Raw genomic sequence first — 15010 nt, 5'->3', positions numbered from 1 at the left:
TTCATTCTTGCTCATGGAGATATCTAGTTGTCCAGTTCAATTTGTTGAAGAGGCCATATTTTCCTAGTGAATAGATTTGGCATCTTTGTTGAACATAATTAGACTTTATATGCAAGGGTTTATTTTAGGGCTCTGTATACATCCATATTACACTACTTTGATTACCATAGATTTGTAATAAAATTTGAAATCCAGAAATATGAGACTTTCAACTGTTGTTATTCATTGATTGACTATTTGTGTTCCCTTGAGATTCCATATAAATATTAGCGTGACCTGTCTCTCTAAAAATGCCATTGGAGTTTTGATAAAGATCATACTGAATCTGTAGATCTCTTGGAGTAGTATTAATATCTTAATAATAGTAAGCCTTCCAATCTTTGACCACAGAATATCCTTCCATTTTTTTGCCTTTAACTATTTTTATCAGTTTTTTTTTAATGTATTTATTTTAATTGGAGGCTAATTACTTTACAATTTTTTTTTTTTTTTTTTACTTTACAATATTGTGGTGGTTTTTTCCATAATTCACATGAATCAGCCATGGGTGTACATGTGTTCCCCATCCTGAACCTCCCTCCCCATCCCATCCCTCAGGGTCATCCCAGTTCTTTGAAGTTTTCAGTGTAAAACTGTTGCACTTCTTGGTTACTTTTATTCCTAAGTTAGTAGTTGTTATTCAGTTGCTAAGTTGTGTCTGACTCTTTGCGATCCCATGATAGCACATCAAGCTCCTGTTTCCTTCACTGTCTCTTGGAGTTTGCTCAGATTCATGTCCATTGAGTTGCTTGATGCCATCCAACCATCTCGTCCTCTGCTGCCCTGTTCTCTCTCTTCTGTCTTTTCCAGCATTGAGGTCTTTTCCAACGAGTTGGCTCTTCACACTAGGTGGCCGAAGTATTAGAGCTTCAGCAACAGCCATTCCAATGAACATTCAGGGTTGATTTCCTTTAGAATTGACTGGTTTGATTTCCCTGAAGTTCAGGGGGACTCTCAAGTCTTCTCCAGCACCACAATTCAAAACCATCAGTTCCTCATTGTTCAGCCTTCTTTATGGTTCAGCTCTCACATCTGTACATCATTACTGGAAAAAGCATAGTTTTGACTATATGGACCTTTGTCAACAAAATGATGCCTCTGCTGTTTAATGCCTCTGTCTAGATTTGTCATAGCTTTCCTTCCAAGGAGCATCTTTTAATTTCTTGGCTGCAGTCACTATCCATGAAGAATGCTGAGTGCCAAAGAACTGATGCTTTTGAACTGTGGTGCTGGAGAAGACTCTTGAGAGTCCCTTGGACTGCAGGGAGATCAAACCAGTCAATCCTAAAGGAAATCAACTCTGAATGTTCATTGGAAGGACTGATGCTGAAGCTCCAATACTTTGGCCACCTGATGCGAAAAGCTGACTCACTGGAAAAGACCCTGATGCTGGGAAAGACTGAAGGCAAAAGGAGAAGGGGACAACAGAGGATGACATGGTTAGAAGGCATCACTGATTCAATAGACATGAATCTGAGCAAATTCTAGGAGACTGCAAGACAGAGGAGCCTGGCATGCTGCAGTTGGACACCACTTGGCCACTGAACAAAGTAACTGTCCACAGTGATTTTGGAGCCCAAGAAAATAAAATCTATTTGCCATGAAGTGATGGAACCAGATGCTATGATCTTGGTTTTTTGAATGTTAAGTTTCAAACCAGCTTTTTAATTCTCCTCTTTCCCCCTCATCAAGAAGCTCTTTAGTTCCTCTTCATTTTCCACCATTTGAGTAGTATAATCTCCGTATCAGAGGTTGTTGATATTTCTCCCAGCAGTCTTGATTCTGGCTTGTGATTCATCCAGCCTGGCATTTTGTATGATGTACTTTGTGTAGAAGTTAAATCAGCAGGGTGACAATATACAGCCTTGATGTACTCCTTTCCTGATTTGGAACCAGTCAGTTGTTCCATGTCCAGTTCTAACTGTTGCTTCGTGACACACACATAGGTTTCTCAGGAGACAGGTAGGGTCTCTTGAATTTTCCAGTTCATTGTGGTCCACACAATCAGAGGCTTTTAGCATAGTCAATGAAACGGAAGTAGATGTTTTTCAGTACTTCACTCTTTTTGATGATATTGTATTTGTAATTTTTAAAATTTCTTTAAGAATGTTCATTAGTAGTATATAGAAACACAACTGATTTTTTTTTATGTGTTGATTTTATATTTTGCAACTTTGCCAAATTGATTTATACTGACAGTTTCCTTGTGGAACTTGTAGGGTTTTCTAATACATACAAGATAATGTCATCTGTGAAGAGAGAGAATCTTCCTTCTACTTTTTGATTTGCATGCCTTTTATTTTTATTCCCTAGCCGCTGTGACCAGAACCTGCAGAGTAGGTAAAAGTGAACATCCTTGTCCTGTCTGATCCTAAAGGGAAAGCTTTCAGTCTTTTACCATTGAGTCTGTTTTTAGCTGTGGGCTTGTCATATATTGCTTTTATCATGTTGAAGTAGAATCCTTTTCTTCCTTAATTGTTTTTAATCATGAAAGTGTGTTGAATCTTGCCACAGATCCCAAGGTGTCTCAGAGGTGGTATTAGCCTGCTGGTGGGCAGGGCCAGTGTCTGGCGGTGTGTGGGGGGATGGGGGGTGAGGGGGCAGGGGTCGCAGGAGGGGAGTATTGGTGGCTGGGCTGGTATCAGCCTGATGGTGGGTGGAGCTGGGTCCCAGGGTCTCTGTCTGCAAGGCCCTGGGGATCACAGAGCTAGTGCCTGTGCCCTCCTATGGGGCAGGGCTGTGTTCCAGGGTGGCTGAAGGCTCAGGGTCTTAAGGTAGCCTGCCTGCCAGTGATGGGTGGGGCTTTGTCCTGACCCAGCAATTTGCTTGGCCTGAGGCTTCCCAGTACTGGGGCTGACAGGCTGGTGGGTGGGGCCGTGTTCCAGTGCTAATAAACTAGAGGATGATTCTGAAGTGATGCTTCCCAGCATTGGTGTCCACATGATAGAGCAGGCTCCACAAATGGCTTCTGCCAATGCCTGTGTCCCAAGGATGAACTTCAGTTGCCTCCTGGGTGATCGGCAGGTAGGTCTGACTCAGCTCCTTTCAAAAATTATTGCCTCTTCCTAGGGTCCTGCAGCATGTGAGGTTTTACATGTGCCCTTTAGGAGGTGAGTGTCTATTTCCCACACCTGTGTCCCCTGAAAGTAAGCCCCACTGGTCTTCAAAGCCAAACATAGGGGCTTGTCTTCCCAGTACAAGACTGCCCAGGCCAGGGAGCCCAATGTGGGGCTTAGACCCATTGCTCAGAGAACCTGTGTAACTGTAATTATCCTCCTACTTGTGGGTTTCTATCTGGGGCTATGGGTCTTGACAATAGTGCACCTATGTTCCTTCTACATCTTGCTATGGTTCCTTTTTTATATCCTTAGTTTCTGTTAGATTCTGATCTTTCTCATTAATAGTTGTAATTTTGGTGTGCCTGTGAAAGGAGGTGAGCCCAGGATGTTTGTATTCTGCCATCTTGGCAGGAAAATCTTAGCTACTCTCAAGTTTTAAAATAAAAACTCTACTAACATTTACCACGTTACTATTTCTGATACTTAAGTGTGTATGTAGATTCAGATTTCCTTCTGGTATCATTTCCCTTTTGCATGAAAGATGTCCTTTAACTTTTGTCCAAGTACACGACCTTCCTATGCTTAATGATTTCTACTAACTTGTCTTTAAAGTTCACTGGTCCTTTTTCTCCATTATCCAAGTTGCTACAGAGCTCATCCAGTGGATTTTTACCACAATTGCAAACTTGGTCTTCCTTGTCATAGGCAGTGGCTGAATTCTTTGCTCAGCTCTTTAAATCTCAGCTGTCTCTCATAGGTTCCTAGGAGTCATGTTATTTAGGTGTCTGCAAAGGATTTGAGGGATTTCCTACCTGGAAATTTCTACCATTGTGGCAGCACTGCTGTCCCTTCCTCAGCCCAGTATGACTGCTACTTTTTGCTCTGGGTTTATCCCTTGTGAACCATGAAATGAAAAATGCTTTCAGGAGCCAGTTAAATGTGGATGTCAACGAGTATGCTTTCAAGGATCATAACCACCTCGTTTCTGCTTACTACTGATGACATCTCTGCTTTCAAATCTAAGCTACTTTGGCATTGTTGGAATTAGAACCAAGTTGTTATTTTTTAAATGTTTTTTAAAATGGTAGAAGCGTGAGCATTGTTGAAACTTAAACCTAAGTTTTTATTGTTGATATAATTTTTCCATTAAAATACTGTAAAGAATACATAGGATTTTTTCCTTTTGCAGGATATAGCAAATGAAGAACACCAAAAAATCGAAGCATTAAAATCAGAAAACAAGAAGCTAGAAAAACAAAAAGGAGAATTAATGATAGGATTTAAGAAACAGTTAAAATTAATTGATGTTTTAAAAAGGCAGAAGGTGAGTTTATCTTAAACAAAGTTAAAATAAATCCTGGATATTATTTGGCTCTTTCTACTAAGACATTTAGTATTTCTCCTTCAGGTATAGTTTTTATTGCCATGCTTAGTCACAAAATGTTATCTATACATTGATGCAAGTAAATTAGAAACGTTTACTAGTTCTTTTTCCATACAGTATGGATACTCCCTAACTAAAGAAAATAATACCAAATATAAAAAATAACTATAATCTTAAAAAGGGATCAGTTTGCCTCTTGAAATCTTGGAGTGAAACTGATTCCAAACCACTTTTATTGTGGTCACCACACAGGTTTGCCTTGTGGTTAAGAGGATGTGAATTCATGTTTTTGCTACTGTCACCTTTTGCAAAGATTAGGTATTACAACATGGAATTGTTCTCTAAACAGGTTGGTGCAATACCACCAGTGGGCAGGGTTTTTAGTGGCTACTCACTGAATGAAATTACTATTTAAACCTGTTTACTGTAATTAGAATTATACATGCACTTTCACAAATTTCCTATTGTTCTGTGGTCTACTCTTAGACAATATTGATTTCTTTAAACACAGATGCATATTGAAGCTGCCAAGATGCTGTCTTTCACTGAAGAAGAATTTATGAAGGCACTTGAATGGGGAAATTAATAAGTGATCTACTTTTAAACCTCTAGTGTGTGGTGGATATACTCTTAAAGTAAATTTAGGTTTGGGGATATAAAATTGATACCTAATTATTAGCAATGTTTTATAAAATAAAGCAACAGAAATTGAACTTTCGATTCTTTTATCTTTTTTATGACCTTCTAGCCCCTTTCAGCTGCATATGCATAGAAAATATGTTCTAGAGACTTAGCTTTAGTTTGTAAACGATGTTTACCTGAGAGAAACTGTTTCTATGTTCTTATTGATAACTGCATTAGGTAATAAAGCACTCTGAAATTCCTCACTCTGTACTTTTCTCCTCTCATAATAGGAAGAGTCTTCCCCAGCCAAATCAAGGAAGTGAAGTTCCTAGACACAAACATAGACGTGGTATGAAGAGTTTAGTCTCCTGGGTTGTTTTGATAGGTACAGGGATCCATGTGTAACAGAAAAATCCAAACTTTTGGCCAACTCAATATATGGAGGGTGGTGTAGAATTCAGATCTTCAATTTTATCAGTACAAAAACAATAGTGATTGAAAGAAAACTTGCAGTTACAAGTATTAATTTTTATCAGAAAACAAATGTTTTCTTACAACTAATTGTTTATAAATGATACAGAAATGTTTTAGAAAATCCAGAGACACTGGAGGAGTCCTACTCACTGAACTCTAAAACAAAAGTCACAGTGACACCTAGTGGTAACGTACAGAAGAACCCAGGTTTTACCAAACCTTGACGGTATCACTTCTCACAAATTTCACTCCTTTTCTGATATGCTTTTCTAAACTCTTCACCAAGCATATCAATATCATCCTCATTTTTGAATACTCCCTACAAGAAAAATATTTTGTGGGTTACTTTGAATGCCAGAATATTTCAATAAATATTCACAAGACTAAGAGATACAGACATGAAATTTATAAAGTTATTTCTAATATAATGAAATTAATTAGTAAAAAAATTTTTTCTGTAATTTTGACTTACTGTACATACATACTGAATATTCTCAGACTGACCTGATGTCCTGTTAGAACTCGTCATACGAATCTGGACTCTTCTGCTTTACTACTACAAGTACTACTGCTCAGATGGACTGAACGGGAATCCGTTTAATCCACACTGTACCCTCCTACCCTTGTTTTTGTTTTGAAACAGCCCTGCAGTATATGAGGGAAGAAATGAGCTTCACCAGATTTATGCATGGGACTGGCTCTTGCATCAGTTCTGTCTCTAGTCAGCTAACTTCGATCTTTCAGGAAAGAATCCAGGTGTAAAGTTAAGTCAGCTAATCTTAATCCCTTTAAAACAAAATTAAACTTAAATATTTACTTATCTAAAGAATCCAAAGACTAATTTAGGTCATTTGGAGCCACGAGGATCTAAAGGATAAAATCATTTTAGGTTATCAGGTTCTCCCATTTCCACAGTTATTTTGCTACACAAATATCTAAACCCTAAGACATGCTCAGAATTTATAGTTTATTTATCAATTCCATATGGCTTTTGTTATTAATATATCATTTTGTATTCATTCTAACCAATTAGACTATCAGGTCCTATGGACAGGTAATAATTTCTCATTTCTTTCTCCTTCCTTTTGCACTAAACAAAATATACACTTGATTCTTTTGACAGAATAAAGTATCAAATGGCATAATTTCTGTATCTGAAGGGTAGAAATATTATTTACTTTAGTTCATATGTTTATGTGGCCTCTGAAACTCAAGTTGTTATTTTTATAGTCATAAGGTATTTCAGATAGCAAATTTTCATATGTATTCTCTGGAAGTAATATTTTTAAAATAAAGGGTTACCTAGTTATATAATGTAACCCCCTGTTACAGAGCAGATCTCAGACTCAGTTCAAGCTTGTATCTATTACTACCGTTACAGATTACAAGGCTGACCTGTGTATCACCTGCTTTGGTGTCCAGCGTATCACATTTGCTTTAGTTTTAAACTTCTTACACTGGAGAACAGAACCTCTAAAATTTAAATACAGAAATTCCAGCTCAAATTTAATAGAAAGTGCCAAGACCAACTCTCTCATTTTGGAGATGTTCAATTACTGACTCACTTAACATTGCTGCTTTGTAACAGCAAGAACGGAGTGAAACCCAGGCCCTCTGAAATCCTAACGCCTGTCTTCCCCCCACTCTTAGAGGCTATGAATTAAATCTCACTCACTTTAGGGAGATATCCTAGTAGTTTTGTAGCATGTTCTTTGAGAAGTTTTAGTCTTTCTTCTTCAACAATTGCATTTATACATCCTTGTCGTCTTTGCTGCCACTGCCATTCCTCCAGTTCACGTTGCTAGAAATGTAAACAGAACTTACTCTCATAAAACACATTAATCTTTTAAGAATGTGGCAAACGAAACTATTCTTGCAGTAAATTAAGACAAAATTGATAGATTATATATCTTTTATTATATTATGTATAGAATATATATATATATATTACTGTCATTCTTCCTTTAAAGTTATAAGGAAAATAGTTATGACTGATGTTAGGGAGGCAAGTACATATTTTCAGGACAAGTCATCTTCATTACCAAGGAAAAAAGGTTCAAAGAAGTGATTTCCCAATTAATTCAACAAATATTTATTGAGTGCTTACCAGACCCCAGGTGTTGAAGGGAGCTTACAATATAAGACAAAAAAAAAAAAAAGGTGGATAAAACAACAAGGATAGCTAAAAGATAAGTACTGCCATACGTATTAAGTTTCTTAAAGCCTGTGTGAGGGTACAAGAGCAGCAGCAAATGTTCCAGCAAAAGAACCAGTATTTCTCAGGGAAATGTTCTGATTGATAACCACACCAAACTTCTGAGCTGTGAAAATATGGAAGAGATGACTAGCTTTAACTCATTTTAGGGCTTAAAAGAACTCTTACAGAAATACATCCAAATAAGACTTTTAAATGGCAAAGGATGCTAAAGGCAGGCCACTGAAATAATGATGAATTTCTGCCAATAATTAGTTAAAATAGTATTAATGTTTCAACTTTTCTTTGAAATAATCAGTTTAAGTCATATAAACCAGAAAGCAGGATGTCTGTCTTTTCTGTTACAATGAGAGATAAGCTGCTTCTATATCACCTAATATTTCATTATTGGATGAAAATAAAGAAGAATGCTAGGACACACCCATATCCAATGCCAGTTAAACTTGGAATTGCTTCTCTGTCTACTATCATGTGAGATGTATTACAGAATTAGAAGTATCACCAACAGCTAATTGAGAAGATACTTTCACCCATGTTGCTACTGAATCAAAGGGTAGAATTGCTCTTAAATATTTTATCTCTAAGATGAAACGGGGTAACAGAATCTGCTATAGAATCACTATATCTGAATTTTTTTTAGACTGCATTTCTAAGGCTAAAGGGTCAGATGTGGTCACCACAGGACTAGGTTTTTGCCAAGGAAATAAACAAATGTTGTATGGCAGTTTCCAGGAATCAGTCTTACATCTTTTGTTCCTTCTGCACTTCTTCCATCTGCTGCTTGAAACATGGCTATAGAGGTTGAAGAGCCAATTTAAACCATGAAAATGAGAGCTATACCCTACAGGGGCCATAACAAAACCCAGAAGGAGACTGGGTTCCTGAAGACTATGAATAAAGCCTCAGTTTCTAGACTTCCATGCGAGAGAATAGTAAACTCTTAAGCCGCTGTTAACTTGAGACTCTACTTGTAGACAAACATCATCCTAACTGATCTATTCCTTCTAATGGGGGTGTAAGAAAGTTATCTACTGCTGTGAGGAAAGCTCATTGTTAGATTTTTGTCCACTTGTATGCATGGTCTCTAATTTGGGTTTTCCTTCTTAGGTAGACCACATTAACTATTTACCATAAAAAAACTTTTTATAGTAAATTAGGGTAAATATTTTAGCAAGATATGAAGCCAATTTGTCTATGAGGGCAAATTCTGAATAGCTCTGGTGGTAGAAAGTATCTCCTGGGGAGTTTCAGATTTTGTCTGACTGTGGTTTTATATTAGAGGTAGACAGATAGCTATTTAGGAATATCTATGAAATCTTAAAAAAAAAAAAAGAGAGAGCATGCCTTACAGGATTGTATAATGAAACGGATTCATGATTCTATGAACATGAACTCCATCCTCTTCCTTAGGCCAAGGCAGAAATGTGACCCAGTCTCACTGATACCAATAAAACTAACCCCACAGCTTCATTTTGGGAACATACACATTTTTTTCAAAATTAAGATATACATTTCTTAGAAAAGTATCTATGGCTTAGGTAATGTTTTCATATTTCTTCCCTTTATAGCTGTCTTGATAACTTTTCAAGGAGTTTTCTGATTAGCTCTGTAAGCCACGAGATAGGACAGTCACTGGTTCTGCCTCTTTCTAGGCAAGGAGTATTCAAAGCTTTCTGTACAATTTGCGAAGCTTTTAAAATTTCTGTCTCCTTGATCACTTTGTTCTGACACTGATAATCAACCTTATTGATTCAACAAACATTTACTAAGTATTTACTGCTTGCCAGGAAAAATGCTAGGTGCTTTTTTTTAATCTCTCTTAAAGGTTACAATCAAAGATACAGAATTGAGATTTTTATCCATTAGGAATCCATTTAGTTATGCAGGAGGAGGACATAATGAGTTACTTCATGCCAACTGGTAGCAGATGGACTAGAATCACAAGGAGACTGGTTAGAAGACAATTTCAGTAGTCCACAGAATGATACTAAATGTCTAAATTATGAAGATAAATGGATTTAATAAGAGTTATGGTAGAACTGGAATCAATAGGATTTGATGGCTAAAAGTTAATAGGTAAGAAATGTGATGAATCCAGAATGATTCCAAGGTAACAGCATATTCACTCAGTCACCCACCCGCCTGCCTGTCTTTAACCAAGATTCAGGCTACAGAAACTGGAAAACGTTTGTCTGTCTGCTACTTTCTTTTGGAAACCTTAATTCTAAGGCACCACAAGATTCCAACTATGTCCTTTTAAGCATCTGGAAATACGACAACAGAACTAAGACCTGAGTTGATCAAGCATACAGGAGAGCCAAAAATTGCACCTCAAGTCTCCCAACGCTTCATGCGTGAAAAAGACAGGGCTGACCTCTCAGTTTTTGGTGGCATCCAGCTGTTGCCTTTCTGGCCATTCCTTGGTCCTGTCAGTGTTTTTCTACCACTTGTACCTCCTGTGTTCTCCAGGTCTCAGTCACTGGCCCTCTGATCGCTTCTCATAATATATGATTTGGAAGAAGAATCCTAGTTTGCAACTGTGGGTTACGTAATGCCAGAAATGCTTTTCTAAGAAAAGTTGACCTAAGTTTTCTTCTTCTGTTCAATTGCCTTCAGGAATTTCAACTTGCATTTCTAACTAAATATGACTAAAACTGAAGTCAGTCCATCTTTTTGCTCCAGTTCAAAACATAACAGCACTTGTATTCCTTGAACTTCTCATATTTGAAACCTTGAGAGTTATTTTGATACCTTCCTCCACTCTACCCTATATGGTCCAAGAAAAAAAATCACGCAAGTCTCATCTATTCTTCCTTTAAAAATATCTAAACTCTTCCCTTTCTCCTTCCACTGCTCTGCCAACCTACTCCAGGCCATCATCACTTCAACTCTTAAGGCACCTGTTTTTTTCACCTGTTTTTTAATTAATTATTTTAATTGCAGGCTAATTACAGTATTGTGGTGGTTTTTGCCATATGTTGACATGAATCAGCCACGGGTGTACATGTGTCCCCCATCCCGAACCTCCCGTTCCACCTCCCTCCCCATCCCATCCGTTTGAGTTGTCCCAGTGCATCAGCTTTGAATGCCCTGTTTCATGTGTTGAACTTGCACTGGTCATCTGTTTCACATATGGTAATATACATGTTTCAGTGCTCGTCTCTCAAATCATCTCACTCTCACCTTCTCCCACAGAGTTCAAGAGTCTGTTCTTTATGTCTGTGTCTCTTTTGCTGTCTTGCATATAGGGTCGTTGTTACCATCTTTCTAAATTCCATATATATGCATTAATATACTCTATTGGTGTTTTTCTTTCTGACTTACTTCACTCTGTATAATAGGCTCCAGTTTCATCCACCTCATTAGAACTGATTCAAATGCGCTCGTTTTAATAGCTGAGTAATATTCCATTGTGTACATGTGCCCTTTCTCCTCTTGTTAAAGAGCATAGTACAATAACCAGTTTCTACTGTATCATGGCCAAACTCCTCAGCCTATCATTCATGTTTCTCCATGTGGTAATTCTAGAAGCTGCCAACTAAGAATAGCCTTCCTGTCTTCTTTTATTCACTTTTTATGTATTTCTAGATAAATCCACATAAATGAAGTTGCTCAGTCGTGTCTGACTCTTTGAGACCCCAAGGACTGTAGCCCACCAGGCTTCTCCACCCATGGAATTTTCCAGGCATGAGTACTGGAGTGGTTTGCCATTTCCTTCTCCAGGGGATCTTCTGGACCCAGGGATTAAATCTGGGTCTCCCGCGCTGCAGGCAGATGCTTTACCATCTGAGCCACCAGGGAATCTCATAGTTCTGCCATATATGTATTGCACTATTAGTATATCACACTATCACATTCTACAAATGTTTACATTTAAGAAACATATTCTTAGTACAGTAGTATATATAATCAAGTCTTTGGGGTATCTAGACCTTATTTTCTTCTGCTAGATTAAAAGCTACCAGAATGAGCTTTATTTTTTTGGTTCCCTCAGCAGAATGCTAGCTAATGAGTATCTGCTGATTGTAAGAGTATTTTGGGGTTTCTTTTTGTCCACCATTCAGGAAAATCATTATGATAATATATTAATCCCAGCTCTACCATTTAACTTGCTATGACACCTTGGGCAACATATATCATCTCTCAAAATTCAGTTCTTTAAAATGGGGGTAGTAACAGTACCTAAATCACAGAGTTGAAAGTTAAAAGTTATTGATTTGCTTGTAATAAATATAGAATAGTGAATGACATAAGAAAACAATAAATGTTATTGTTACTCCACTTCTATTACTACTTAAAAATATTTACCACATGCTTTATCAGTACTTTTCATATTTAGAGCTCTTTATCTTTCCAAAGCACTTACACATTATCTTACTTGCTTCTTAAAGTAGTAGTTCAGTTTTATGGATGAAGTATAGACATTTCAATGTGCCCAAGTCCCAAACCTACTTTCCTCACCAACTCTTAAATACACATTTCCAACTAAGAAAATTTCCCCTGGGCCTCAAAAATCTATGTGGACAAAATGGAATTATGTATCTACCCCCTCAAAATCTGTTTTTCTTCATACATCTTCATACATACATCACCACTCACTCACTGAATATGGAAGTGTGTGACAGCGTTACTCATTAGTCGTAGATGAGAAACGCTGGGCTGGATGAAGCACAAGCTGGAATCAAGATTGCCGGGAGAAATATCAATAACCTCAGATATGCAGATGACACCACCCTTATGGCAGAAAGCGAAGAGGAACTAAAAAGCCTCTTGATGAAAGTGAAAGAGGAGAGTGAAAAAGTTGGCTTAAAGCTCGACATTCAGAAAACAAAGATCATGGCATCTGGTCCCATCACTTCATGGGAAATAGATGGGGAAACAGTGGAAACGGTGTCAAACTTTATTTTTTGGGGCTCCAAAATCACTGCAGATGGTGATTGCAGCCATGTAATTAAAAGACACTTACTCCTTGGAAGGAAAGTTATGACCAACCTAGATAGCATATTGAAAAGCAGAGACATTACTTTGCCAACAAAGGTCCGTCTAGTCAAGGCTATGGTTTTTCCAGTGGTCATGTACGGATGTGAGAGTTGGACTGTGAAGAAGGCTGAGCGCTGAAGAATTGATGCTTTTGAACTGTGGTGTTGGAGAAGACTCTTGAGAGTCCCTTGGACTGTAAGGAGATCCAACCAGTCCATTCTAAAAGAGATCAGTCCTGGGTGTTCTTCGGAAGGAATGATGCTAAAGCTGAAACTCCAGTACTTTGGCCACCTCATGCGAAGAGCTGACTCACTGGAAAAGACTCTGATGCTGGGAGGGACTGAGGGCAGGAGGAGAAGGGGACGACAGAGGATGAGATGGCTGGATGGCATCACCAACTCGCTGGACGTTGAGTCTGAGTGAACTCCGGGAGTTGGTGATGGACAGGGAGGCCTGGCGTGCTGTGATTCATGGGGTTGCAAAGAGTTGGACACGACTGAGCAACTGAACTGAACTGAATCCTCTCAACTCTTCAGATCTAATTGGTCACCGGGACCCATCAATTTTAATTTCCTACCACTTCACTGATGGATTCCTTCTCTATTCACAAGGGTTTTCATCACCTCTCTCTGGGATAATTATAATCACTTCTTGAAGAACTATGGACGGAGGTTTGTAACACTGTACAGGTGGTGGGTGACCAAAACCATCCACAAGAAAAGGAAATGCAACAAGGCAAAATGGTTACCTAAGGACGCCTTACAATAGCTGAGAAAAGAAGTGAAAGGCAAAGGAGAAAAGGAAAGATATACCCATCTGAAGGCAGAGTTCCAAAGACTAGCAAGGAGAGATAAGAAAGTCTTCTTAAGTGAACAATGCAAAGAAATAGAGAAAAACAACAGAATGGGAAAGAGTAGAGAGATCTCTTCAAGAAAATCAGAGATACCAAGGGAACATTTCATGCAAAGATGGGCACAATAAAGGACAGAAATGGTATGGACCTAACAGAAGCAGAAGATATTAAGAAGAGGTGGCAAGAATACACAGAACTGTACAAAAAAGATCTTCATGACCCAGATAACCATGATGGTGTGATCACTGACCTACAGCCAGACATCCTGGAATGCAAAGTCAAGTGGGCCTTAGGAAAAATCACTACAAACAAAGCTAGTGGAGGTAATGGAATTCCAGTTGAGGTATTTCAAATCCTGAAAGATGATGCTGTGGAAGTGCTGCACTCAATACGCCAGCAAATTTGGAAAACTCAGCAGTGGCCATAGAACTGGAAAAGGTCAGTTTTCATTCCAATCCTGATACTCAAAGAATGTTCAAACTACTGCACAACCACACTCCTTTCACATGATAGCAAGGTAATGCTCAAAATCCTTCAAGCCAGGCTTCAACAGTATGTGAACCGGGAACTTCCAAATGTACAAGGTGGATTTAGAAAAGGCAGGGGAACCAGAAATCAAATTGCCAAAATCCACTGGATCATAGAAAAGCAAGAGAGTTCCAGAAAAACATCTACTTCTGCTTCACTGACTACGTTAAAGCCTTTGACTATGTGCATCATCACAAACTGTGGAAAATTCTTCAAGAGATGGGAATACCAGACCACCTGACCTGCCTCCTGAGAAATCTGTATTCAGGTCAAGAAGCAACAGAACTGGATATGAAACAATGAACTGGTTCAAAATTGGGAAAGGAGTACATCAGGCTGTATATTGTCACCCTGCTTATTTAACTTCTGTGCAGAGTACATCATGTAAATGCTGGGCTGGATGAAGCACAAGCTGGAATCAAGATTTCCAGGAGAAATATCCATAACCTCAGATATGTAGGTGACACCACCTTAATGGCAGAAAGTGAAGAGGAACTAAAGAGCCTCTTGATGAAAGTGAAAGAGGAGAGTGAAAAACTGGTTTAAAACTCAACATTCAAAAAACAAAGATCTCAGTATCTGGTCCCATCACTTCATGGCAATTAGATGGGGAAACAATGGAAACAGTGACAGACTATTTTTTTAGGCTCCAAAATCACTGTAGCGACTTGCAGCCATGAAATTTTAAAAGATGCTTGCTCCTTGGAAGAAAAGCTATGACAAACCTAGACAGCATATTAAAAAGTAGATTCATCGCTTTGCTGATAATGATCTGCATATTCAAAGCTCTGGATTTTTCCAGTAGTCATGTACAGATGTGAGGACTGGACTATAAAGAAGGCTGAGCACCAAAG

The 15010-nt window shown here is 38.3% G+C and overlaps 2 protein-coding genes across 10 annotated transcripts in view; one reads left to right on the top strand and one right to left on the bottom strand.

Annotated features, from left to right (window-relative positions):
* TEX9 (testis expressed 9) overlaps nucleotides 1-5195 on the top strand; it is a 237233-nt gene extending 232038 nt beyond the window's left edge. For all 9 annotated transcript variants that reach the window (XM_070796693.1, XM_070796692.1, XM_070796694.1 and 6 more), the window contains 2 exons: nucleotides 4288-4422; nucleotides 4994-5195. In XM_070796693.1, the coding sequence (XP_070652794.1) occupies nucleotides 4288-4422; nucleotides 4994-5068 (210 nt within the window). In that variant the 3' untranslated portion in view covers nucleotides 5069-5195. The remainder of the gene's footprint in view (nucleotides 1-4287; nucleotides 4423-4993) is intronic.
* A 254-nt stretch (nucleotides 5196-5449) lies between these two features.
* MNS1 (meiosis specific nuclear structural 1) overlaps nucleotides 5450-15010 on the bottom strand; it is an 84796-nt gene continuing 75235 nt past the window's right edge. Inside the window, exons 9-10 of the mRNA XM_019968782.2 lie at nucleotides 7256-7381; nucleotides 5450-5899 (exon numbers count right to left, since the gene is read on the bottom strand). Coding sequence (XP_019824341.2) covers nucleotides 5810-5899; nucleotides 7256-7381 — 216 coding nt within the window. The 3' untranslated portion in view covers nucleotides 5450-5809. The remainder of the gene's footprint in view (nucleotides 5900-7255; nucleotides 7382-15010) is intronic.

The sequence above is a fragment of the Bos indicus genome, chromosome 10 (assembly GCF_029378745.1).
Source record: "Bos indicus isolate NIAB-ARS_2022 breed Sahiwal x Tharparkar chromosome 10, NIAB-ARS_B.indTharparkar_mat_pri_1.0, whole genome shotgun sequence".
In the NCBI taxonomy this organism is placed as follows: Eukaryota; Metazoa; Chordata; class Mammalia; order Artiodactyla; family Bovidae; genus Bos; species Bos indicus.
This window is presented reverse-complemented; position numbering and strand designations above follow the sequence as displayed.